The 26,755-nt window shown below is 36.3% G+C and overlaps 1 protein-coding gene across 1 annotated transcript; it reads left to right on the top strand.

The window, feature by feature from the left end:
- The first annotated feature begins 6,383 nt into the window (after positions 1 to 6,383).
- On the top strand, positions 6,384 to 24,755 carry LOC140172462 (hyalin-like). Its single transcript, XM_072195609.1, has 12 exons — positions 6,384 to 6,480; positions 9,160 to 9,423; positions 10,915 to 11,133; positions 12,496 to 12,759; positions 14,345 to 14,563; positions 15,801 to 16,064; positions 17,402 to 17,665; positions 19,246 to 19,464; positions 20,562 to 20,577; positions 21,214 to 21,443; positions 23,031 to 23,249; positions 24,481 to 24,755. The coding sequence occupies exons 1-12, from the start codon at positions 6,384 to 6,386 to the stop codon at positions 24,753 to 24,755; spliced, it is 2,550 nt and encodes an 849-aa protein (XP_072051710.1).
- The last annotated feature ends 2,000 nt before the right edge of the window (positions 24,756 to 26,755 follow it).

Below are 26,755 nucleotides of genomic sequence, written 5' to 3'. Positions count from 1 at the left end.
CTTAGCGAAAACGTCAAAAGTTACCTTCGAATAAACCAATTTGGACACGAATTACTCAAACCAGAAGGTTGGTAAACGTTTAAAATAAAACACACATGACAGCTGACAAATCCAAGTATTTATCCCCTTCTAATCTTCTTCGAATCTGATTTTTCTTTCAAATGAGCAGACCGTCGTCTATTTCAGTACATATTTTTCAACAATTAAGCCGTATTCAGTTTTGCATGGTGGGCTTGTATGTGAATTCGCAACTTTCATTGACATATGATTTGATAGCAAACATACAGGCCTTCGTTATGTACCAATATGGGCATTGGCATGAATGGCGGTGTTTCACAATACTGTCATGATCAAATTGTATTCGTAGGTAACATTCGGTTACCGAAATTTACCTACGAATACTTGCTTTTATTGTTGACATCTCAGAAATATTTAAACGCAGGCTATTGAAACTTGATAGAAATAAAGAGTGTATTACCCTGCACCTATTGCTTAACTATTGTTTACTATTCTATCAGTTTGTGGAAATGACACAGCTTTTAACATGTATTCGGAGGTAATGCATATTTTTTACCAAACCTACCTTTGTGCCATTTAGAATTTCTGGCAGCTAAACACAATAATAAAGATGTCCAAATGCAATGCATTTCAGTATTGGACATATCAAAGCTTGTATCAATTGCGCATTTATTAGTGATTTCAATTTTTTAAAGATATATTTAGTGCTATGAAAAATTGTATTCGTAGGTAATGAAAAAAAAGACCACTCAAAAATTATCACAAAAATTCATAATTATGTACAAATATGTGAAAAATTGAACAGGCAATCTTTGAATATACACAGGAAATCAATTTAGATTCAATCCAATGACTTCTTTTCATAACTGATTTAGATGTTTTTAAAAATACCTTAAGAAATATTTTGAAAAAAGGTAAAAATAGCATGTTTTGGGGTCTCTGTGTCTAAGTTTTTCACAGAAGGGGTCTTATTATATATGGCGCGAAGCGTATGATCAAGGCGAATAAACACAATACAAAAACAAGTGCCAATTGATTAATACTTTTAAGTTATGGCCCTGAACATGCCGTGTACACTTTTCATTGGATTCGACCATATGTATGCATAGATGCGACAGGATTACCTGTATTGTATATATTATTATATTAATCCTCCTCGTCTTTGCATCTTCTCCAGGTGTTAGGCGGCTTTTATTTGCACAATCGGGAGCTTAATACCCCAGGTTGGTGCTAGCGGGAAACCAAAGATGTCCGACCAAATCCTGACCATGACTTGGCTCGTTGGATTCGTCTATAGTCTAATGCTCTGCTCACTGGGCCACAACGTATCAGGTGAATGATTACGACATTATCATGAACAAGTTTGTTCGATCTTGCTCATAATTGTATGTGTCGATAGGTTTCATCCTTTAACTACACGTACCCTTAATGATCAGTGATAATAGTCGGCTTTTACAGGGATGGCGCTCTCTCATTTCCATGAACTCCATACCGCCATTAGGCGAACGTTTACGGTATACGATGTAATTTCTATATACAATGTAATTCTTACGAGAATGTGCTAGAATCATGCTTACTCTACAAGCAATATTATCTAAAAGTCGTATGGAAATGTATGTATATTATTAATGAAGTTTGCTTTTCTGGGACAGAATCTGCATATCTATAACATTGATCATACCCGGGTGCAAAAAGGTGTTTAAGAAATCTAAACATTTATTCCCATTTATTTCTTTGTTTATACATTTTGTTACCTTACTTCTGTATACTTTTATTGCACGGCATTATATGCAGTCACAATATTATTTGTATGGAGGACGATTAATTATACTGAAATTTTGTACTGTTTTTAAGCATTTTGAGAATTTTAGGCTGAATTACACTTACAATGTGTCGCCTAAACATTAATGAGCTAGATAATTAAGTTCATTCCAACAACACGATTGAATACCGGAATCAAAGAAATTAATTTTGGCACACTCTGGCATACTAATGTGTAAATCGCCATCCCTCTCCCGTAATTCAATGCTGATGAAAGTACTTTTGCCATCGTAATCTCTAGTCTCCCCAACATTGATTGATGAGAAGGAAAGGGGGAGGTTCGTTCTTCTCATCAAACATAGTTATACTAATTTCATTAAACTATCAGAGCGGCAGTGAAGAGTTAGCTGAGTTGCAATATATTGTCAATGTGTGCCAACTATTTTTTCCTTGATTGCGGATCCAGCGTCGTTGCACAATGTTAATTGGACAGAGGCTCCGGAAGATTTTGAATATTAGGGGGGTTTTTTGACCTGCTCCGAGGCGAGAAACGCTGAAGGGCTTGAAGCACGGAAGCTTTTGAAATGAATAATTTTTACATGAATTGTACCTTACATTTTGAATTTTACCCTAAAATTATCATTTTACCTTACAATTATGAATTTGATCCTAAAATTATGAATTTTACCTCAGATTATTGGGGGGAGGGGGCTCTAGGGTACATGGGCCCCCCTCACCACAATTATTGAGGGGGCCACCCCGCCCCAGGACCCCCGGTTCCGGAGCCACTGTTGGATGTTAATTGGACTAAGAAAGTGTACTGAGTTTAAAGAAACCAAGGTTCAGCTGCTAAAAAAGGGTAAGGGTTTCTATGTCCTACAATCTTGGAAAAAAGTACTTGGAACGCTTGGCACACGTAAATTCCGTCCATAATTTCTTATGATCATGAAAATGACGTATATTGTGCTTGGGAACAAACATGTCAACAATGATTTACCCTTCCCCTCTCCCCATCAATTAATGTTGGACACATTGGGAACCCGCTGAAGACATTGGCATTTCTCAACATTGCATGGGGCAAAGGGGGTGATAGTTTTCCGTTATTTACAGGCATGAGCGTTCCAAGACTTATTTCCAAGATTGTAGCTCTGCGTAAATCAACCCTTGATAAAAAATATCAAAAATATCAATTTTTAATGATTTGCCATAAAATGTGTATTAAATTGCGAATTTCAAAAAATCAAAATTATTTGATATCAGAAGGACATTCTTCGTATTCAGAATGCAATTCGATATGTCTGATGTGCTCTAATGTCCCACAATAAATACTGTCCAAACGTTCAAACCCCAGCCCTTAAAGGATGCGATAATTAAAGGATAATAAGAGGGCGAGATGGTCCAGTGGTTAAGGCGTTGCGCTGCCGGCCGGGAGATACGATCGGCGAGGGTTCGAGCCTTGGGCTTGCCGTAGGTGAAAATTCTCTTCCCTCCCAAAAGTTCCTATATGGTCAGGAATCCTTCAATTCAGTTCAGTTATTTAATTCCAGAATTTAATTGAAGAATATTTCTTCTCGCCCCCATACACTGCTTATCACGTGCAGATATATGCAGTGTATGTGCTTCGTCCGTGATTCGGAAGTCACGTAAAGCCGTTGGTCCCGTGTACAGGAAGAGTTAACCCTGTGCACGTTAAGTGTCAGAGCTATTCGAAAAGAGAAGGGGGACCATCCCCGGTTCTGATATCTTAGGTTCCAGGATCGTGCATAGGTAAAACAAAAAACTGTGCACGTTAAGCCCGTGCGATAATACTCAATTTGAGGAGGAAGAAGGATGTCTCCGGCAATCACAACATTATGCATTACAACCGTTTCTCAACATGCTCAACGCGCGTTATTTAAAATTCCCGGACGCCGAAATTATCCAGTGCAATGACGTCTCAGTAATACAGTGAAGACTGGCAACAATTGAGCACAAAATACCATGAAGTCATTGCACTAGACAATTTCGGTGGCGGGAATTTTGAATATCGTGTGTTGAGAGCCGGCTGTTTTTATTCGTTTTTTTATGGTCAATAAACTTGTCCTGGAACCAAGTAGTCACCAAAATGTATAAGACAGCCGGTCAGCAACTGGGACTCCTCAGAAGAGCTTCGCCCTGTATTCTACCTGCACAGAGAGCCATCATCTACAAGGCTATGATACGATCAAAAATTGAATATGCCAGCAGTGCTTGTACTGGTGCGACTCCAACCTCACTAGCTCAGCTTGACTCCATCCAAAATAAAGCTAAGCGTGTCATTGATCAAAATACAAGGAGGCCCCTGAGTTATTATGCCAGCTGATGCCAGACATCCATGTCCATGACCCCAGGTTGCGACGGTCTGTGAGATCCCAAGATCAAATAAAACCTTGTCAGCCATGAAAGATCATTTCTACCATCTACAACCCAATTATTGGATTCTCTTCCTGCACAAATTCCAGCCATTAGATCGAGGGCCAGCTTCAGCAGGGAGGTTAGGCGCTTTCTGGGTGCTTCCTCGTCAGCAGCTTCTAAATGATTTTTTTGTCACTGCTGTTGATGCCCAGTTATGCCATGTCGTTAAAAAATATGAGTTTGTTTTAAATAAAACCATGTGATTCGTGAATTGAAATTAACAGGCTCAATAAAAGTGATCACTGAGTGAAGATAATGTTTCTGTTATGAATTTAAAGCATATTTATTGGCTTTGTATATAATAGGCCTACACATATATAGCCTATAGGACAGTGACTTAGGAAGATTTTCAACAAGTGGGGGGGGGGCTGAGAAAATTAAAATTTGTGGCTCATTCATTCTGGGGGTGCCATTGGGGTCAGAAAATTGAGCAAAAAATGCCCATTTACTGGTTTATGATGATTTTTTTTCACTTCGCCTCGAATTATTAGGAGAAGGGGCTGATTATATTAATTAATACAAACTGTTAGACATCTACCAGGACTCGCAAAATGGATTCTGTAACCATAGTCGCGTGGCCAAAACAAAATGAACATGAAATGTCAACGAATTGACGTATGGCATCGGACTATTATTGTTTAAATGGGATCTAGACAACTCGGGTTATACCATTATTATGTTTTCAGGGTTATTAGGAGTTAAGAAAACCTAATGATAATATTGGATGGCTTATTTCGCATGATACCATAACATATCAGATTCGTCATACAAATATCGAACTCGCCGTTGGCTCGTCCGATATTTTTATAACTCATCCGATATGTTATGGTATCATGCTCAACCATCCAATATTATATCAATATCGGGAAATTTCCCGTGAGGTATATTGTTGATATCCGGAGTTGTAGGTGGATTGCACACTGCACTGTGGGTGGATTGTAGAGGGAGGAAAGTGCTGCTATCAATGATTTAATCAGTGATCATCAATTCATCACCATCTGAAAGTTAGGAGATGCAGTGAACTGCAGTTAGACTTGTGCCGTGCAACATGACAACTTAATTCGCGCCATTTCGTGATTTCAGGATGGAATTACTTTCTAAAGTCAAGTGTCGCATCCTCATTGTTCGAATCATAACATTTGTCACATTAATGAATGCGTTTCATTTGCAGTGTGTGGAATCAGGTAGGTTGATAAATTATTATAAGGCTAAAATAATTGTTACGTCTCAAACCCCATGGCAGACAAAAACGAACAGTGGCGTAGGGCCCGGGAGCAAGGGCTAGTGGCGCCCAGGGGCGTAGCCAGCTTTCTTGGTCGGGGGGGGCAAAAAAAAATCAGGGGCACAGCTGAAAAAATTGCAGTTGCAACATGAAATTTAGTTTTTTAGGGAGACTACATGTTTTCGAGCTTCCAAAAAAGGCTTTATTGGGGCGATATTCAAAAAAATTGAATTTGACACTTTTTTTGCCCATGATCGAGACGAAAATTGGTTTATTGTGACAATGTGCGCGCGCAGCGCGCAAATTGTTTGTATTTTACACTATTTTGGCCCATGATCGGGGTGAATTTTGATGAAAAAGGGGCTCCTTGCCCTTTTTCTTTTCCTTTGCCCTTTGGTCAGAGGGGCACTTTTTTCTTTCATTTTTTGTCAGGGGGGGGTTATACCTAAACAATGCGAATATCGAATCAAGTAACTATTCTTCCAAATTGGTATGAGAATTTCATGATTTTACGGCAAAAAAATTATAAAAAAAACCACCGAATTTGCTGTTTCAACTGACATGGACGCGCGAAATGAATGCGTGCGGACGCTGTGAGACATAACAATTCTGAACCTAATTACCGTGTGTATAATGTTATGGATAGACGTTTAGTAGAGCAGCTAGTAAAAGGAACAAACCAAAATATCAATGACGTCTTAGTTTCGTTAAGCATGGTGAGTATGCCACAACCTCCAAGTAATAGAGGTTATCCACTTTACTCATGTGTGACTTCTAACAAAAGGCACTGGTTCCCGTAGTATTCCTCATTCAAACTAATTCAATGCAGTTACCTGCATGACTTTGGCGGGCTATTTTGAAACAGTCATTGTTGCACATGCAGGTACTTCTTTTAGAATGTCCTAAACAAGGTATAGCAGTCGTTGATATGATATGCAGCTTATAGAACATGGATAACCTCTATTATGACAGCACAACTAATGACAAGGCCCTCAGTGAGGTTCAGTCTAGCTTTCAAGCCTCCAACCACGGGAGCGGTAGGAAAGGTGAGAGAGCAGAAAGAATCTCTAGGTTAGGACAGGCTCCCTAAAAGGAATTGACCTTAGGAACATACAACGGAAGGTCCCTTCTGAGTGATGATTTTGCGAACTAGAGAATGAACTAGATAACATAAAATGGGTCATTATTGGACTCAGCAAAGTAAGACGAAAAGGAGAAGCTAGTGGAGTAGGATTCATTATAAGAAAATGCCTCACAGCTAATTATGTCGTAAGCTATAAGAGCACATCTGATAGGGTAGCACAGATGATGATCATCAAGTTATCAAACCAACAGAAACTGAGAATCTTCCGTATATATATATATATATGCCAATCACAAGCCATAAAGATGACGCAGTTGATGAAGTATATGAAGAAATCAATGGCCTTCTCAACCAAGACAAAGCAAGCCATACAATCATAATGGGAGATTTTAATGCCAAGGTGGGATCCAGAGAGCTGGAGAGCAAGTAGTTGGCAAATTTGGAAATCATCAAGCACATTTCATGTACCTATCCTTAAAACGTTTAATGCAAAGGTTGACAGCTAGAATTTCTGTACTACCGTATTTCGTCAAATAAACGCCCCCGGGGGCGTTACATTTTCCCAAGGGGGGGGCGTTTATTAGAGGTCATTTTTAGCACGACAATTCCCGTTAAAATCATTAGGTAAGCTTAAAAGTCACGCTAAAAGGACGAACTATGAACTTTTGACACTGACTTTTGGTTCACTTCCGGTGTTCCGATGCAGATTTTCGCCATTTATTGCTGCTATTACCGACCATGTGAGCAACTTGGTAAGCTTACTACACAAGATAGCATGGAAATATCGGAATTTTTGAAATTGAAAAAGGTGGTGGGGGCGTTTATTTGAGGGGGGGACTATTTGACGAAATACGGTATATGTCATTATTGACCAGTTAACAACAGGTGTAGATTGTATGAACATCCTATGACCTCGGGTACATTTCTCCCACAGTGAAAACATTATTATATCAATATATATATAATTTTCACAGCAAGCATATGTTCACTAAAAGTTTTACTATTATCTAGAAACCCTAGACTCTGGTTATCATGTTTATCTGTCGCTGTTGGTATTTTAAATTACTTCTTTGCACTAAAAACAAGAGCATAAATTAGTTTCATGTATTCACACGAACAAACTTTATGAAGTAAAAATAAGTAAAAATAAAATAGGATACAAATATCATGGTTAGTGCATGGTTCTGAAAATACCCCAGGCAGTCTATCTGGCCTGGCACTATTTAACTCCTTGCATGAAGCAGGTACTTTTTTATGTTCAAGAATTCATCAGCCGGTATCCACTACGATAAAAATATTGGCCAGCCCATCCATTATGACACGATATTGGATAGGCAAAAGACAAAATCCTATCATTTATTCTCATTCTTATTCAGTTTTAATGTAATTTTTGCGAGAAAAACTGCCTTTTTTCAGAAAAAAATAAAGTTACTTTTGTGAGGACATCCCCGTTGTTTTGAATGAACGAAACCATCACGGACATCTAAGCCGCCGAATCGCGTTCTTAGTTCTCGCACGTGTATTACGCGAACGCATTATCGCGCGATCATTGAGGAGCAACAAGCGTGCCGCCGTTGCGTGGCGGCGCGCGCCTTGACTAATATCACTATCAACTATTGTGAGATATTATACACCAGAAAACCAATCAAATTACGTGAATTCTTTTAATACAAGACGCACCCATTAAGACCATTGTAAAGAAAGAGGAAAATTTTTTGATGGATTTGTAGATGATTTGACAAAATATTTGCAGGTGAACCGTGTCAAATTCCTCACAGATTGAGTGGCGTCCTTTTCAAAAACCTATTTGTCTGGTATTGTGAAAATCTAAACATTTTGCTTTGGACCTCTGTTCCAAAGGCAAAATGTTTAACAATGCCATCCAAATAACTGATGCGCAGTTAACAAGATATAAGTAGTTACCTCTCCGGCTGACTGGCTGGTGCATCAAAGTTATGGTACAAAGTCGTTGCATGTACCATATATATAATCCATCGCCAGGGCTGGATTCACCTCTTGCTGGCCCCGAGGCACGGCAACATGATTGGCCCCTGGGTTTTGGATCTTTTTCTTGTTATCTTCATATTAAATAAATAAATAAATAAATAAATAAATAAATAAATAAATAAATAAATAAATAAATAAATAAATAAATAAATATTATGTAGACCATTTAAATATTATTCACAAGTGCGCTAGAAATCCTCTGTTTTTTTGAGACACGGAAAACAGCTAGGTACTCTTTTGATGTTTACTGAGGTATGGAAAGTGTGGCCTTCACCACATAAAAATGGGAAGGCTGTTTAGCATAATAAAGGATTAGGATTAAGTTGAAATACATACACCACCCATGGAAGACCTGATTGTAATCTTCCACATAGGAGGTGTGAATTTCAAATGGGCTTACTTGAATGGGTGACTCCATATTTGAAATCTACACAACCTCTTGTGTAGGAGATTAATGTCATGTTTTTCCATAGGGGAACGGGTAAGGAGGTATATGAATTTCAACTGGATTAGTCCAATTTACGAGGTTACTAGGGCTTTGATACATTTTTTTGAAGATTTCATTTACATCTCCATCTGCTCTGAAGGACACATTAAGAATATAAATAAAAGAACTCGTTTATATCATTTGCAGGTGGACCAAGAGACCAAATTCCACCTGTCATCAGTAATATCCCAACGGGCGTTTATGTCCAAGTACCAGATGCAGCTAATAGTAGCGTGGCTTCATGGAGTGTTCCAACAGCCACGGACAACTCCGGTGTGACACCAAACCGCGTGTCTACTCATAACCCAGGAGATGTGTTCAATTTAGGCAAAACAACTGTTACTTATACTTTTACTGATGGCTCCGGCAATGCTGCGATGTGCTTCTTTTACGTCACTGTAGCAAGAAGGGGTAAGAAATAAATCGATTTTCATTATCTGAAGCAATATATTATTGAAAAATAACACTTTGGTGTTTTGCAAAAGTTTATTCTACAAATCATATACTTTGAAAACTTGCTTAATTAATTGTTGTTAATGAGTTATGTACGTTTTACAAATTCAAGTGTTGTTGTTTTAGCCCTCTTTACAACATAACTCAAGAACCACAGGACCTACAAAAGTATATCTGTGATATTTGAATTCATTCTACACGCTTGCTATGAATTGAGCAATGTATATTTCTGCTAAAGCTCACTACCATTCGCAAGATGCTGCGAACTACTTTTTTTGGGCTGCTTCGTCCAACAATACATCGTATACCATTAAAATATAATTGGTTACAACGCAGATGTGTGCAAACAAAATTGCAAATAGCGCAGAAAACAAATGACAAATTGTGGAAGGCTGTTTAGCATAATAAAGGATTAGTTCCCAATACACTGTGGAGCAAGGAAAGTGGTTATTTGCATAATAAATACACAACTAAATCCTTTTCTAGTGCATTTGTGTATAAATGATATGTCATGAGGCCAATGGTGCTCCAATTGTATTGGCTGTGGTCGGCGAGATGCAAATTGGGTGATGATATCACATCTCATTTAGTTTTGTGTCTGTAGAACACAAATATCCAATTTTAGTCAATTTGGATATTTAATTAAGGTAAGTAGTTATGGCGGACTGAAAAAAAATAGCATGGAAAATCAATTTTGGCGCTTTTCTCAAATACTGCTAATTTTTTGCAGAAATCCGCTAGTTGGATTCGTTGCATCATTTCCTTTTTGAAAATGTACACTTTTATTTGCATATTGCAAAGTCAACTAATCAAGCTAATGCCATTTTGAAGAGCACAGGATGAAATATCATATTACACCCATTTCAAAACAGAGATTGTAATCAACCTAACTATAATGATAACATATAGGCCTAGGTAGTATATCTCTTGTCTACTTTGTTGTTGATCAACATCGTTGTCCATTTAGGGTATACGAGGTCGAAGCAGCCAAATATATCATATCATAATTGTTGTTAATGAGTTATGTACGTTTTACAAATTAAAGTGTTGTTGTTATGGCCCTCTTTACAACATAACTCAAGAACCACAGGACCTACAAAAGTATATCTGTGATATTTGAATTCTACACGCTTGCTATGAATTGAGCAATGTATTTTTCTGCTAAAGCTCACTACCATTCGCAAGATGCTGCGAACTACTTTTTTTGGGCTGCTTCGTCCAACAATACATCGTATACCATTAAAATATAATTGGTTACAACGCATATGTGTGCAAACAAAATTGCAAATAGCGCAGAAAACAAATTGCAAATTGTGTAGGGGAAAATAGCCAAATAAAAATAAAAATAAATATTATACGTATAAATGTTTGGACATTAAAAAAAGTTAGAGGACATCTCCCATTCACCCGTGTATGGTGAATTGACTACGTAAATTCCCGGTTGCCCAGCCACGGCTGTAATAGTACAAATGGGACAGTCTGCCGTATCAGGCGTAGGACGATGGAATCCAATCCAAGCTACAGATAATTCTGGTGCAGTTCCGACGGTGACACAGACCCACAGATCTGGGGATACTTTCAAATTGGGGCAGACCTCAGTCACCTACACTTTCAGGGATGGGGCTGGAAATAGTGCTGAATGCCGATTTACCGTTAATGTTATTAGATGTAAGGACATCTTCTTTCTTATATTTATATTAGGCGTTGCTTCAATACAAGCCGTTTGTTTTTAATTTTTTGTTTTAAATGTGTTTGTAAACTTTGTGTGGTTTTGTATTGGCACTTTAATGTGTCCTTGAAAGTTTGTAATATGATAGACTTGCGATGTTTGTACACTTACATCCCTATTCCCTTTCAATAAACATTTTTTTTTAAAGTCAAAATTTCAATATTTGTGCAATTTGAGGGAACAAAGGCCAAAAATCTGCAATTGTTTATGTTTCCTTATTATTGTAGTCACATAATTATAAGACTTGGCACAAATCTAAGTATTCAAAATCTGGAGTATAGGCTAAGAGTTGGCTCATAATTTTAATATTCTATGTTATTTTTGATGATTGGTTATGAAAATTAGAATGCATAACTTGTATATCGTATAGCGCAGAAAACAAATTACAAATTGTGCAGGGGGAAATAGCCAAATAAAAATAAAAATAAATATTATACGTATAAATGTTTGGACATTAAAAAAAGTTAGAGGACATCTCCCATTCACCCGTGTATGGTGAATTGACTACGTAAATTCCTGGTTGCCCAGCCACGGCTGTAATAGTACAAATGGGACAGTCTGCCGTATCAGGCGTAGGACGATGGAATCCAATCCAAGCTACAGATAATTCTGGTGCAGTTCCGACGGTGACACAGACCCACAGATCTGGGGATACTTTCCAATTGGGGCAGACCTCAGTCACCTACACTTTCACCTCTTGCTGGCCCCGAGGCACGGCAACATGATTGGCCCCTGGGTTTTTGGATCTTTTTCTTGTTATCTTCATATTAAATAAATAAATAAATAAATAAATAAATAAATAAATAAATAAATAAATAAATATTATGTAGACCATTTAAATATTATTCACAAGTGCGCTAGAAATCCTCTGTTTTTTGAGACACGGAAAACAGCTAGGTACTCTTTTGATGTTTACTGAGGTATGGAAAGTGTGGCCTTCACCACATAAAAATGGGAAGGCTGTTTAGCATAATAAAGGATTAGGATTAAGTTGAAATACATACACCACCCATGGAAGACCTGATTGTAATCTTCCACATAGGAGGTGTGAATTTCAAATGGGCTTACTTGAATGGGTGACTCCATATTTGAAATCTACACAACCTCTTGTGTAGGAGATTAATGTCATGTTTTTCCATAGGGGAACGGGTAAGGAGGTATATGAATTTCAACTGGATTAGTCCAATTTACGAGGTTACTAGGGCTTTGATACATTTTTTGAAGATTTCATTTACATCTCCGTCTGCTCTGAAGGACACATTAAGAATATAAATAAAAGAACTCGTTTATATCATTTGCAGGTGGACCAAGAGACCAAATTCCACCTGTCATCAGTAATATCCCAACGGGCGTCCATGTCCAAGTACCAGATGCAGCTAATAGTAGCGTGGCTTCATGGAGTGTTCCAACAGCCACGGACAACTCCGGTGTGACACCAAACCGCGTGTCTACTCATAACCCAGGAGATGTGTTCAATTTAGGCAAAACAACTGTTACTTATACTTTTACTGATGGCTCCGGCAATGCTGCGATGTGCTTCTTATACGTCACTGTAGCAAGAAGGGGTAAGAAATAAATCGATTTTCATTATCTGAAGCAATATATTATTGAAAAATAACACTTTGGTGTTTTGCAAAAGTTTATTCTACAAATCATATACTTTGAAAACTTGCTTAATTAATTGTTGTTAATGAGTTATGTACGTTTTACAAATTCAAGTGTTGTTGTTTTAGCCCTCTTTACAACATAACTCAAGAACCACAGGACCTACAAAAGTATATCTGTGATATTTGAATTCATTCTACACGCTTGCTATGAATTGAGCAATGTATATTTCTGCTAAAGCTCACTACCATTCGCAAGATGCTGCGAACTACTTTTTTTGGGCTGCTTCGTCCAACAATACATCGTATACCATTAAAATATAATTGGTTACAACGCAGATGTGTGCAAACAAAATTGCAAATAGCGCAGAAAACAAATTACAAATTGTGGAAGGCTGTTTAGCATAATAAAGGATTAGTTCCCAATACACTGTGGAGCAAGGAAAGTGGTTATTTGCATAATAAATACACAACTAAATCCTTTTCTAGTGCATTTGTGTATAAATGATATGTCATGAGGCCAATGGTGCTCCAATTGTATTGGCTGTGGACGGCGAGATGCAAATTGGGTGATGATATCACATCTCATTTAGTTTTGTGTCTGTAGAACACAAATATCCAATTTTAGTCAATTTGGATATTTAATTAAGGTAAGTAGTTATGGCGGACTGAAAAAAAATAGCATGGAAAATCAATTTTGGCGCTTTTCTCAAATACTGCTAATTTTTGCAGAAATCCGCTAGTTGGATTCGTTGCATCATTTCCTTTTTGAAAATGTACACTTTTATTTGCATATTGCAAAGTCAACTAATCAAGCTAATGCCATTTTGAAGAGCACAGGATGAAATATCATATTACACCCATTTCAAAACAGAGATTGTAATCAACCTAACTATAATGATAACATATAGGCCTAGGTAGTATATCTCTTGTCTACTTTGTTGTTGATCAACATCGTTGTCCATTTAGGGTATACGAGGTCGAAGCAGCCAAATATAAATCGATTTTCATTATCTGAAGCAATATATTATTGAAAAATAACACTTTGGTGTTTTGCAAAAGTTTATTCTACAAATCATATACTTTGAAAACTTGCTTAATTAATTGTTGTTAATGAGTTATGTACGTTTTACAAATTAAAGTGTTGTTGTTATGGCCCTCTTTACAACATAACTCAAGAACCACAGGACCTACAAAAGTATATCTGTGATATTTGAATTCTACACGCTTGCTATGAATTGAGCAATGTATTTTTCTGCTAAAGCTCACTACCATTCGCAAGATGCTGCGAACTACTTTTTTTGGGCTGCTTCGTCCAACAATACATCGTATACCATTAAAATATAATTGGTTACAACGCATATGTGTGCAAACAAAATTGCAAAAAGCGCAGAAAACAAATTGCAAATTGTGTAGGGGAAAATAGCCAAATAAAAATAAAAATAAATATTATACGTATAAATGTTTGGACATTAAAAAAAGTTAGAGGACATCTCCCATTCACCCGTGTATGGTGAATTGACTACGTAAATTCCTGCTTGCCCAGCCACGGCTGTAATAGTACAAATGGGACAGTCTGCCGTATCAGGCGTAGGACGATGGAATCCAATCCAAGCTACAGATAATTCTGGTGCAGTTCCGACGGTGACACAGACCCACAGATCTGGGGATACTTTCAAATTGGGGCAGACCTCAGTCACCTACACTTTCAGGGATGGGGCTGGAAATAGTGCTGAATGCCGATTTACCGTTAATGTTATTAGATGTAAGGACATCTTCTTTCTTATATTTATATTAGGCGTTGCTACAATACAAGCCGTTTGTTTTTAATTTTTTGTTTTAAATGTGTTTGTAAACTTTGTGTGGTTTTGTATTGGCACTTTAATGTGTCCTTGAAAGTTTGTAATATGATAGACTTGCGATGTTTGTACACTTACATCCCTATTCCCTTTCAATAAACAGTTTTTTAAAAAGTCAAAATTTCAATATTTGTGCAATTTGAGGGAACGAAGGCCAAAAATCTGCAATTGTTTATGTTTCCTTATTATTGTAGTCACATAATTATAAGACTTGGCACAAATCTAAGTATTCAAAATCTGGAGTATAGGCTAAGAGTTGGCTCATAATTTTAATATTCTATGTTATTTTTGATGATTGGTTATGAAAAGATTTTTTTTTTTTCAAAATTAGAATGCATAACTTGACATTAGCCATTTTGTTCAAGTCTTGTATAATAAAATCACATGTTTGTGGCTCTTTTGGTAAAATTTGGTAAAATATTTAGAATTAACTAAATGATTAGGATCGGGCTTTATTTCACTTCACTTCGCAAAACAGGATAATAATTTTTAATCGAAAAACATCAGTGTTGTATTTTTCTGGAATTTGGAGTCGACCATTACAAATGTTTCATAAGGCTACGATCACATAGAAGTATACTGTATACGGTATTCGCTATACGATATATACTCATTCGATTAGGCTGAGTTCAACATAGTAACTTCTATGTGATCGCAGCCTTAGCAACATGTTTGATGTATTAGAGTTGTTGACAAGTACATTATATACCAGAGGCTTTTGTTCATGCTTAACAAATGGACTTGGACTATTTACATAGTAGTTTAAACTATAGTTTATGCTACCATGAAGACAGACTACAACAAATAAAGAAGTTAGAATGACCCATTCAAGTTGAAATACATACACCACCCATGGAAGACCTGATTGTAATCTTCCACATAGGAGGTGTGAATTTCAAATGGGCTTACTTGAATGGGTGACTCCATATTTGAAATCTACACAACCTCTTGTGTAGGAGATTAATGTCATGTTTTTCCATAGGGGAACGGGTAAGGAGGTATATGAATTTCAACTGGATTAGTCCAATTTACGAGGTTACTAGGGCTTTGATACATTTTTTTGAAGATTTCATTTACATCTCCGTCTGCTCTGAAGGACACATTAAGAATATAAATAAAAGAACTCGTTTATATCATTTGCAGGTGGACCAAGAGACCAAATTCCACCTGTCATCAGTAATATCCCAACGGGCGTCCATGTCCAAGTACCAGATGCAGCTAATAGTAGCGTGGCTTCATGGAGTGTTCCAACAGCCACGGACAACTCCGGTGTGACACCAAACCGCGTGTCTACTCATAACCCAGGAGATGTGTTCAATTTAGGCAAAACAACTGTTACTTATACTTTTACTGATGGCTCCGGCAATGCTGCGATGTGCTTCTTTTACGTCACTGTAGCAAGAAGGGGTAAGAAATAAATCGATTTTCATTATCTGAAGCAATATATTATTGAAAAATAACACTTTGGTGTTTTGCAAAAGTTTATTCTACAAATCATATACTTTGAAAACTTGCTTAATTAATTGTTGTTAATGAGTTATGTACGTTTTACAAATTCAAGTGTTGTTGTTTTAGCCCTCTTTACAACATAACTCAAGAACCACAGGACCTACAAAAGTATATCTGTGATATTTGAATTCATTCTACACGCTTGCTATGAATTGAGCAATGTATATTTCTGCTAAAGCTCACTACCATTCGCAAGATGCTGCGAACTACTTTTTTTGGGCTGCTTCGTCCAACAATACATCGTATACCATTAAAATATAATTGGTTACAACGCAGATGTGTGCAAACAAAATTGCAAATAGCGCAGAAAACAAATTACAAATTGTGCAGGGGGAAATAGCCAAATAAAAATAAAACTAAATATTATACGTATAAATGTTTGGACATTAAAAAAAGTTAGAGGACATCTCCCATTCACCCGTGTATGGTGAATTGACTACGTAAATTCCTGGTTGCCCAGCCACGGCTGTAATAGTACAAATGGGACAGTCTGCCGTATCAGGCGTAGGACGATTGAATCCAATCCAAGCTACAGATAATTCTGGTGCAGTTCCGACGGTGACACAGACCCACAGATCTGGGGATACTTTCCAATTGGGGCAGACCTCAGTCACCTACACTTTCACCTCTTGCTGGCCCCGAGGCACGGCAACATGATTGGCCCCTGGGTTTTTGGATCTTTTTTCTTGTTATCTTCATATTAAATAAATAAATAAATAAATAAATAAATAAATAAATAAATAAATAAATAAATATTATGTAGACCATTTAAATATTATTCACAAGTGCGCTAGAAATCCTCTGTTTTTTGAGACACGGAAAACAGCTAGGTACTCTTTTGATGTTTACTGAGGTATGGAAAGTGTGGCCTTCACCACATAAAAATGGGAAGGCTGTTTAGCATAATAAAGGATTAGGATTAAGTTGAAATACATACACCACCCATGGAAGACCTGATTGTAATCTTCCACATAGGAGGTGTGAATTTCAAATGGGCTTACTTGAATGGGTGACTCCATATTTGAAATCTACACAACCTCTTGTGTAGGAGATTAATGTCATGTTTTTCCATAGGGGAACGGGTAAGGAGGTATATGAATTTCAACTGGATTAGTCCAATTTACGAGGTTACTAGGGCTTTGATACATTGTTTTGAAGATTTCATTTACATCTCCGTCTGCTCTGAAGGACACATTAAGAATATAAATAAAAGAACTCGTTTATATCATTTGCAGGTGGACCAAGAGACCAAATTCCACCTGTCATCAGTAATATCCCAACGGGCGTCCATGTCCAAGTACCAGATGCAGCTAATAGTAGCGTGGCTTCATGGAGTGTTCCAACAGCCACGGACAACTCCGGTGTGACACCAAACCGCGTGTCTACTCATAACCCAGGAGATGTGTTCAATTTAGGCAAAACAACTGTTACTTATACTTTTACTGATGGCTCCGGCAATGCTGCGATGTGCTTCTTTTACGTCACTGTAGCAAGAAGGGGTAAGAAATAAATCGATTTTCATTATCTGAAGCAATATATTATTGAAAAATAACACTTTGGTGTTTTGCAAAAGTTTATTCTACAAATCATATACTTTGAAAACTTGCTTAATTAATTGTTGTTAATGAGTTATGTACGTTTTACAAATTCAAGTGTTGTTGTTTTAGCCCTCTTTACAACATAACTCAAGAACCACAGGACCTACAAAAGTATATCTGTGATATTTGAATTCATTCTACACGCTTGCTATGAATTGAGCAATGTATATTTCTGCTAAAGCTCACTACCATTCGCAAGATGCTGCGAACTACTTTTTTTGGGCTGCTTCGTCCAACAATACATCGTATACCATTAAAATATAATTGGTTACAACGCAGATGTGTGCAAACAAAATTGCAAATAGCGCAGAAAACAAATTACAAATTGTGGAAGGCTGTTTAGCATAATAAAGGATTAGTTCCCAATACACTGTGGAGCAAGGAAAGTGGTTATTTGCATAATAAATACACAACTAAATCCTTTTCTAGTGCATTTGTGTATAAATGATATGTCATGAGGCCAATGGTGCTCCAATTGTATTGGCTGTGGACGGCGAGATGCAAATTGGGTGATGATATCACATCTCATTTAGTTTTGTGTCAGAACACAAATATCCAATTTTAGTCAATTTGGATATTTAATTAAGGTAAGTAGTTATGGCGGACTGAAAAAAAATAGCATGGAAAATCAATTTTGGCGCTTTTCTCAAATACTGCTAATTTTTTGCAGAAATCCGCTAGTTGGATTCGTTGCATCATTTCCTTTTTGAAAATGTACACTTTTATTTGCATATTGCAAAGTCAACTAATCAAGCTAATGCCATTTTGAAGAGCACAGGATGAAATATCATATTACACCCATTTCAAAACAGAGATTGTAATCAACCTAACTATAATGATAACATATAGGCCTAGGTAGTATATCTCTTGTCTACTTTGTTGTTGATCAACATCGTTGTCCATTTAGGGTATACGAGGTCGAAGCAGCCAAATATAAATCGATTTTCATTATCTGAAGCAATATATTATTGAAAAATAACACTTTGGTGTTTTGCAAAAGTTTATTCTACAAATCATATACTTTGAAAACTTGCTTAATTAATTGTTGTTAATGAGTTATGTACGTTTTACAAATTAAAGTGTTGTTGTTATGGCCCTCTTTACAACATAACTCAAGAACCACAGGACCTACAAAAGTATATCTGTGATATTTGAATTCTACACGCTTGCTATGAATTGAGCAATGTATTTTTCTGCTAAAGCTCACTACCATTCGCAAGATGCTGCGAACTACTTTTTTTGGGCTGCTTCGTCCAACAATACATCGTATACCATTAAAATATAATTGGTTACAACGCATATGTGTGCAAACAAAATTGCAAATAGCGCAGAAAACAAATTGCAAATTGTGTAGGGGAAAATAGCCAAATAAAAATAAAAATAAATATTATACGTATAAATGTTTGGACATTAAAAAAGTTAGAGGACATCTCCCATTCACCTGTGTATGGTGAATTGACTACGTAAATTCGGTTGCCCAGCCACGGCTGTAATAGTACAAATGGGACAGTCTGCCGTATCAGGCGTAGGACGATGGAATCCAATCCAAGCTACAGATAATTCTGGTGCAGTTCCGACGGTGACACAGACCCACAGATCTGGGGATACTTTCAAATTGGGGCAGACCTCAGTCACCTACACTTTCAGGGATGGGGCTGGAAATAGTGCTGAATGCCGATTTACTGTTAATGTTATTAGATGTAAGGACATCTTCTTTCTTATATTTATATTAGGCGTTGCTACAATACAAGCCGTTTGTTTTTAATTTTTTGTTTTAAATGTGTTTGTAAACTTTGTGTGGTTTTGTATTGGCACTTTAATGTGTCCTTGAAAGTTTGTAATATGATAGACTTGCGATGTTTGTACACTTACATCCCTATTCCCTTTCAATAAACATTTTTTTAAAAAGTCAAAATTTCAATATTTGTGCAATTTGAGGGAACAAAGGCCAAAAATCTGCAATTGTTTATGTTTCCTTATTATTGTAGTCACATAATTATAAGACTTGGCACAAATCTAAGTATTCAAAATCTGGAGTATAGGCTAAGAGTTGGCTCATAATTTTAATATTCTATGTTATTTTTGATGATTGGTTATGAAAAGATTTTTTTTTTTCAAAATTAGAATGCATAACTTGACATTAGCCATTTTGTTCAAGTCTTGTATAATAAAATCACATGTTTGTGGCTCTTTTGGTAAAATTTGGTAAAATATTTAGAATTAACTAAATGATTAGGATCGATCACAGAAGTTACTGTATACGCTTTATTTCACTTCACTTCGCAAAACAGGATAATAATTTTTAATCGAAAAACATCAGTGTTGTATTTTTCTGGAATTTGGAGTCGACCATTACAAATGTTTCATAAGGCTACGATCACATAGAAGTATACTGTATACGGTATTCGCTATACGATATATACTCATTCGATTAGGCTGAGTTCAACATAGTAACTTCTATGTGATCGCAGCCTTAGCAACTTATGTTTGATGTATTAGAGTTGTTGACAAGTACATTATATACCAGAGGCTTTTGTTCATGCTTAACAAATGGACTTGGACTATTTACATAGTAGTTTAAACTATAGTTTATGCTACCATGAAGACAGACTACAACAAATAAAGAAGTTAGAATGACCCATTCAAGTTGAAATACATACACCACCCATGGAAGACCTGATTGTAATCTTCCACATAGGAGGTGTGAATTTCAAATGGGCTTACTTGAATGGGTGACTCCATATTTGAAATCTACACAACCTCTTGTGTAGGAGATTAATGTCATGTTTTTCCATAGGGGAACGGGTAAGGAGGTATATGAATTTCAACTGGATTAGTCCAATTTACGAGGTTACTAGGGCTTTGATACATGTTTTTTGAAGATTTCATTTACATCTCCGTCTGCTCTGAAGGACACATTAAGAATATAAATAAAAGAACTGTTTATATCAGTTTTGCAGGTGGACCAAGAGACCAAATTCCACCTGTCATCAGTAATATCCCAACAAATAAAAAATAAAATAAATATTATACGTATAAATGGCGTCCTGTTTTTTGAGACACGGAAAACAGCTAGGTACTCTTTTGATGTTTACTGAGGTATGGAAAGTGTGGCCTTCACCACATAAAAATGGGAAGGCTGTTTAGCATAATAAAGGATTAGGATTAAGTTGAAATACATACACCACCCATGGAAGACCTGATTGTAATCTTCCACATAGGAGGTGTGAATTTCCACTTGAATGCCATAGAAATCTACACAACCTCTTGTGTAGGAGATTAATGTATGTTTTTCCGGGGAACGGGTAAGGAGGTATATGAATTTCAACTGGAGTCCAATTTGTTACTAGGGCTTTGATACATTGTTTTGAAGATTTCATTTACATCTCCGTCTGCTCTGAAGGACACATTAAGAATATAAATAAAGAACTCGTTTATATCATTTGCAGGTGGACCAAGAGACCAAAACCTGTCATCTACCAGATGCAGCTAATAGTAGCGTGGCTTCATGGAGTGTTCCAACAGCCACGTGACAACTCCGGTGTGACACCAAACCGCGTGTCTACTCATAACCCAGGAGATGTGTTCAATTTAGGCAAAACAACTGTTACTTATACTTTTACTGATGGCTCCGGCAATGCTGCGATGTGCTTCTTTTACGTCACTGTAGCAAGAAGGGGTAAGAAATAAATCGATTTTCATTATCTGAAGCAATATATTATTGAAAAATAACACTTTGGTGTTTTGCAAAAGTTTATTCTACAAATCATATACTTTGAAAACTTGCTTAATTAATTGTTGTTAATGAGTTATGTACGTTTTACAAATTCAAGTGTTGTTGTTTTAGCCCTCTTTACAACATAACTCAAGAACCACAGGACCTACAAAAGTATATCTGTGATATTTGAATTCATTCTACACGCTTGCTATGAATTGAGCAATGTATATTTCTGCTAAAGCTCACTACCATTCGCAAGATGCTGCGAACTACTTTTTTTGGGCTGCTTCGTCCAACAATACATCGTATACCATTAAAATATAATTGGTTACAACGCAGATGTGTGCAAACAAAATTGCAAATAGCGCAGAAAACAAATTACAAATTGTGGAAGGCTGTTTAGCATAATAAAGGATTAGTTCCCAATACACTGTGGAGCAAGGAAAGTGGTTATTTGCATAATAAATACACAACTAAATCCTTTTCTAGTGCATTTGTGTATAAATGATATGTCATGAGGCCAATGGTGCTCCAATTGTATTGGCTGTGGACGGCGAGATGCAAATTGGGTGATGATATCACATCTCATTTAGTTTTGTGTCTGTAGAACACAAATATCCAATTTTAGTCAATTTGGATATTTAATTAAGGTAAGTAGTTATGGCGGACTGAAAAAAAATAGCATGGAAAATCAATTTTGGCGCTTTTCTCAAATACTGCTAATTTTTTTGCAGAAATCCGCTAGTTGGATTCGTTGCATCATTTCCTTTTTGAAAATGTACACTTTTATTTGCATATTGCAAAGTCAACTAATCAAGCTAATGCCATTTTGAAGAGCACAGGATGAAATATCATATTACACCCATTTCAAAACAGAGATTGTAATCAACCTAACTATAATGATAACATATAGGCCTAGGTAGTATATCTCTTGTCTACTTTGTTGTTGATCAACATCGTTGTCCATTTAGGGTATACGAGGTCGAAGCAGCCAAATATAAATCGATTTTCATTATCTGAAGCAATATATTATTGAAAAATAACACTTTGGTGTTTTGCAAAAGTTTATTCTACAAATCATATACTTTGAAAACTTGCTTAATTAATTGTTGTTAATGAGTTATGTACGTTTTACAAATTAAAGTGTTGTTGTTATGGCCCTCTTTACAACATAACTCAAGAACCACAGGACCTACAAAAGTATATCTGTGATATTTGAATTCTACACGCTTGCTATGAATTGAGCAATGTATTTTTCTGCTAAAGCTCACTACCATTCGCAAGATGCTGCGAACTACTTTTTTTGGGCTGCTTCGTCCAACAATACATCGTATACCATTAAAATATAATTGGTTACAACGCATATGTGTGCAAACAAAATTGCAAATAGCGCAGAAAACAAATTGCAAATTGTGTAGGGGAAAATAGTCAAATAAAAATAAAAATAAATATTATACGTATAAATGTTTGGAAATTAAAAAAAGTTAGAGGACATCTAACATTCACCCGTGTATGGTGAATTGACTACGTAAATTCCCGGTTGCCCAGCCACGGCTGTAATAGTACAAATGGGACAGTCTGCCGTATCAGGCGTAGGACGATGGAATCCAATCCAAGCTACAGATAATTCTGGTGCAGTTCCGACGGTGACACAGACCCACAGATCTGGGGATACTTTCAAATTGGGGCAGACCTCAGTCACCTACACTTTCAGGGATGGGGCTGGAAATAGTGCTGAATGCCGATTTACCGTTAATGTTATTAGATGTAAGGACATCTTCTTTCTTATATTTATATTAGGCGTTGCTACAATACAAGCCGTTTTTTTTAATTTTTGTTTTAAATGTGTTTGTAAACTTTGTGTGGTTTTGTATTGGCACTTTAATGTGTCCTTGAAAGTTTGTAATATGATAGACTTGCGATGTTTGTACACTTACATCCCTATTCCCTTTCAATAAACATTTTTTTAAAAAGTCAAAATTTCAATATTTGTGCAATTTGAGGGAACAAAGGCCAAAATCTGCAATTGTTTATGTTTCCTTATTATTGTAGTCACATAATTATAAGACTTGGCACAAATCTAAGTATTCAAAATCTGGAGTATAGGCTAAGAGTTGGCTCATAATTTTAATATTCTATGTTATTTTTGATGATTGGTTATGAAAAGATTTTTTTTTTCAAAATTAGAATGCATAACTTGACATTAGCCATTTTGTTCAAGTCTTGTATAATAAAATCACATGTTTGTGGCTCTTTTGGTAAAATTTGGTAAAATATTTAGAATTAACTAAATGATTAGGATCGGGCTTTATTTCACTTCACTTCGCAAAACAGGATATAATTTTTAATCGAAAAACATCAGTGTTGTATTTTTCTGGAATTTGGAGTCGACCATTACAAATGTTTCATAAGGCTACGATCACATAGAAGTATACTGTATACGGTATTCGCTATACGATATATACTCATTCGATTAGGCTGAGTTCAACATAGTAACTTCTATGTGATCGCAGCCTTAGCAACATGTTTGATGTATTAGAGTTGTTGACAAGTACATTATATACCAGAGGCTTTTGTTCATGCTTAACAAATGGACTTGGACTATTTACATAGTAGTTTAAACTATAGTTTATGCTACCATGAAGACAGACTACAACAAATAAAGAAGTTAGAATGACCCATTCAAGTTGAAATACATACACCACCCATGGAAGACCTGATTGTAATCTTCCACATAGGAGGTGTGAATTTCAAATGGGCTTACTTGAATGGGTGACTCCATATTTGAAATCTACACAACCTCTTGTGTAGGAGATTAATGTCATGTTTTTCCATAGGGGAACGGGTAAGGAGGTATATGAATTTCAACTGGATTAGTCCAATTTACGAGGTTACTAGGGCTTTGATACATTTTTTTGAAGATTTCATTTACATCTCCGTCTGCTCTGAAGGACACATTAAGAATATAAATAAAAGAACTCGTTTATATCATTTGCAGGTGGACCAAGAGACCAAATTCCACCTGTCATCAGTAATATCCCAACGGGCGTCCATGTCCAAGTACCAGATGCAGCTAATAGTAGCGTGGCTTCATGGAGTGTTCCAACAGCCACGGACAACTCCGGTGTGACACCAAACCGCGTGTCTACTCATAACCCAGGAGATGTGTTCAATTTAGGCAAAACAACTGTTACTTATACTTTTACTGATGGCTCCGGCAATGCTGCGATGTGCTTCTTTTACGTCACTGTAGCAAGAAGGGGTAAGAAATAAATCGATTTTCATTATCTGAAGCAATATATTATTGAAAAATAACACTTTGGTGTTTTGCAAAAGTTTATTCTACAAATCATATACTTTGAAAACTTGCTTAATTAATTGTTGTTAATGAGTTATGTACGTTTTACAAATTCAAGTGTTGTTGTTTTAGCCCTCTTTACAACATAACTCAAGAACCACAGGACCTACAAAAGTATATCTGTGATATTTGAATTCATTCTACACGCTTGCTATGAATTGAGCAATGTATATTTCTGCTAAAGCTCACTACCATTCGCAAGATGCTGCGAACTACTTTTTTTGGGCTGCTTCGTCCAACAATACATCGTATACCATTAAAATATAATTGGTTACAACGCAGATGTGTGCAAACAAAATTGCAAATAGCGCAGAAAACAAATTACAAATTGTGGAAGGCTGTTTAGCATAAAAAGGATTAGTTCCCAATACACTGTGGAGCAAGGAAAGTGGTTATTTGCATAATAAATACACAACTAAATCCTTTTCTAGTGCATTTGTGTATAAATGATATGTCATGAGGCCAATGGTGCTCCAATTGTATTGGCTGTGGACGGCGAGATGCAAATTGGGTGATGATATCACATCTCATTTAGTTTTGTGTTCAGAACACAAATATCCAATTTTAGTCAATTTGGATATTTAATTAAGGTAAGTAGTTATGGCGGACTGAAAAAAATAGCATGGAAAATCAATTTTGGCGCTTTTCTCAAATACTGCTAATTTTTTGCAGAAATCCGCTAGTTGGATTCGTTGCATCATTTCCTTTTTGAAAATGTACACTTTTATTTGCATATTGCAAAGTCAACTAATCAAGCTAATGCCATTTTGAAGAGCACAGGATGAAATATCATATTACACCCATTTCAAAACAGAGATTGTAATCAACCTAACTATAATGATAGTAGGTAGTATATCTCTTGTCTACTTTGTTGTTGATCAACATCGTTGTCCATTTAGGGTATACGAGGTCGAAGCAGCCAAATATAAATCGATTTTCATTATCTGAAGCAATATATTATTGAAAAATAACACTTTGGTGTTTTGCAAAAGTTTATTCTACAAATCATATACTTTGAAAACTTGCTTAATTAATTGTTGTTAATGAGTTATGTACGTTTTACAAATTAAAGTGTTGTTGTTATGGCCCTCTTTACAACATAACTCAAGAACCACAGGACCTACAAAAGTATATCTGTGATATTTGAATTCTACACGCTTGCTATGAATTGAGCAATGTATTTTTCTGCTAAAGTTCACTACCATTCGCAAGATGCTGCGAACTACTTTTTTTGGGCTGCTTCGTCCAACAATACATCGTATACCATTAAAATATAATTGGTTACAACGCATATGTGTGCAAACAAAATTGCAAATAGCGCAGAAAACAAATTGCAAATTGTGTAGAAGAAAATAGCCAAATAAAAATAAAAATAAATATTATACGTATAAATGTTTGGACATTAAAAAAAGTTAGAGGACATCTCCCATTCACCCGTGTATGGTGAATTGACTACGTAAATTCCCGGTTGCCCAGCCACGGCTGTAATTATAGTACAAATGGGACAGTCTGCCGTATCAGGCGTAGGACGATGGAATCCAATCCAAGCTACAGATAATTCTGGTGCAGTTCCGACGGTGACACAGACCCACAGATCTGGGGATACTTTCAAATTGGGGCAGACCTCAGTCACCTACACTTTCAGGGATGGGGCTGGAAATAGTGCTGAATGCCGATTTACCGTTAATGTTATTAGATGTAAGGACATCTTCTTTCTTATATTTATATTAGGCGTTGCTTCAATACAAGCCGTTTGTTTTTAATTTTTTGTTTTAAATGTGTTTGTAAACTTTGTGTGGTTTTGTATTGGCACTTTAATGTGTCCTTGAAAGTTTGTAATATGATAGACTTGCGATGTTTGTACACTTACATCCCTATTCCCTTTCAATAAACATTTTTAAAAAAAGTCAAAATT

This window comes from Amphiura filiformis, chromosome 16, assembly GCF_039555335.1.
Source record: "Amphiura filiformis chromosome 16, Afil_fr2py, whole genome shotgun sequence".
NCBI lineage: Eukaryota > Metazoa > Echinodermata > Ophiuroidea > Amphilepidida > Amphiuridae > Amphiura > Amphiura filiformis.
Note: the sequence above shows the minus strand (reverse complement) of the source record. Positions and strands in the feature narration are given on the sequence as shown.

Coding starts and splice junctions, on each gene's coding strand:
- LOC140172462 (XM_072195609.1), top strand. CDS start 6,384: ATGGATAACCTCTATTATGACAGCACAACTAATGACAAGGCCCTCAGT. Junction 11,134..12,495: donor TACCGTTAATGTTATTAGAT/GTAAGGACATCT, acceptor TATCATTTGCAG/GTGGACCAAGAGACCAAATT. Junction 21,444..23,030: donor CGTCACTGTAGCAAGAAGGG/GTAAGAAATAAA, acceptor CCGGTTGCCCAG/CCACGGCTGTAATAGTACAA.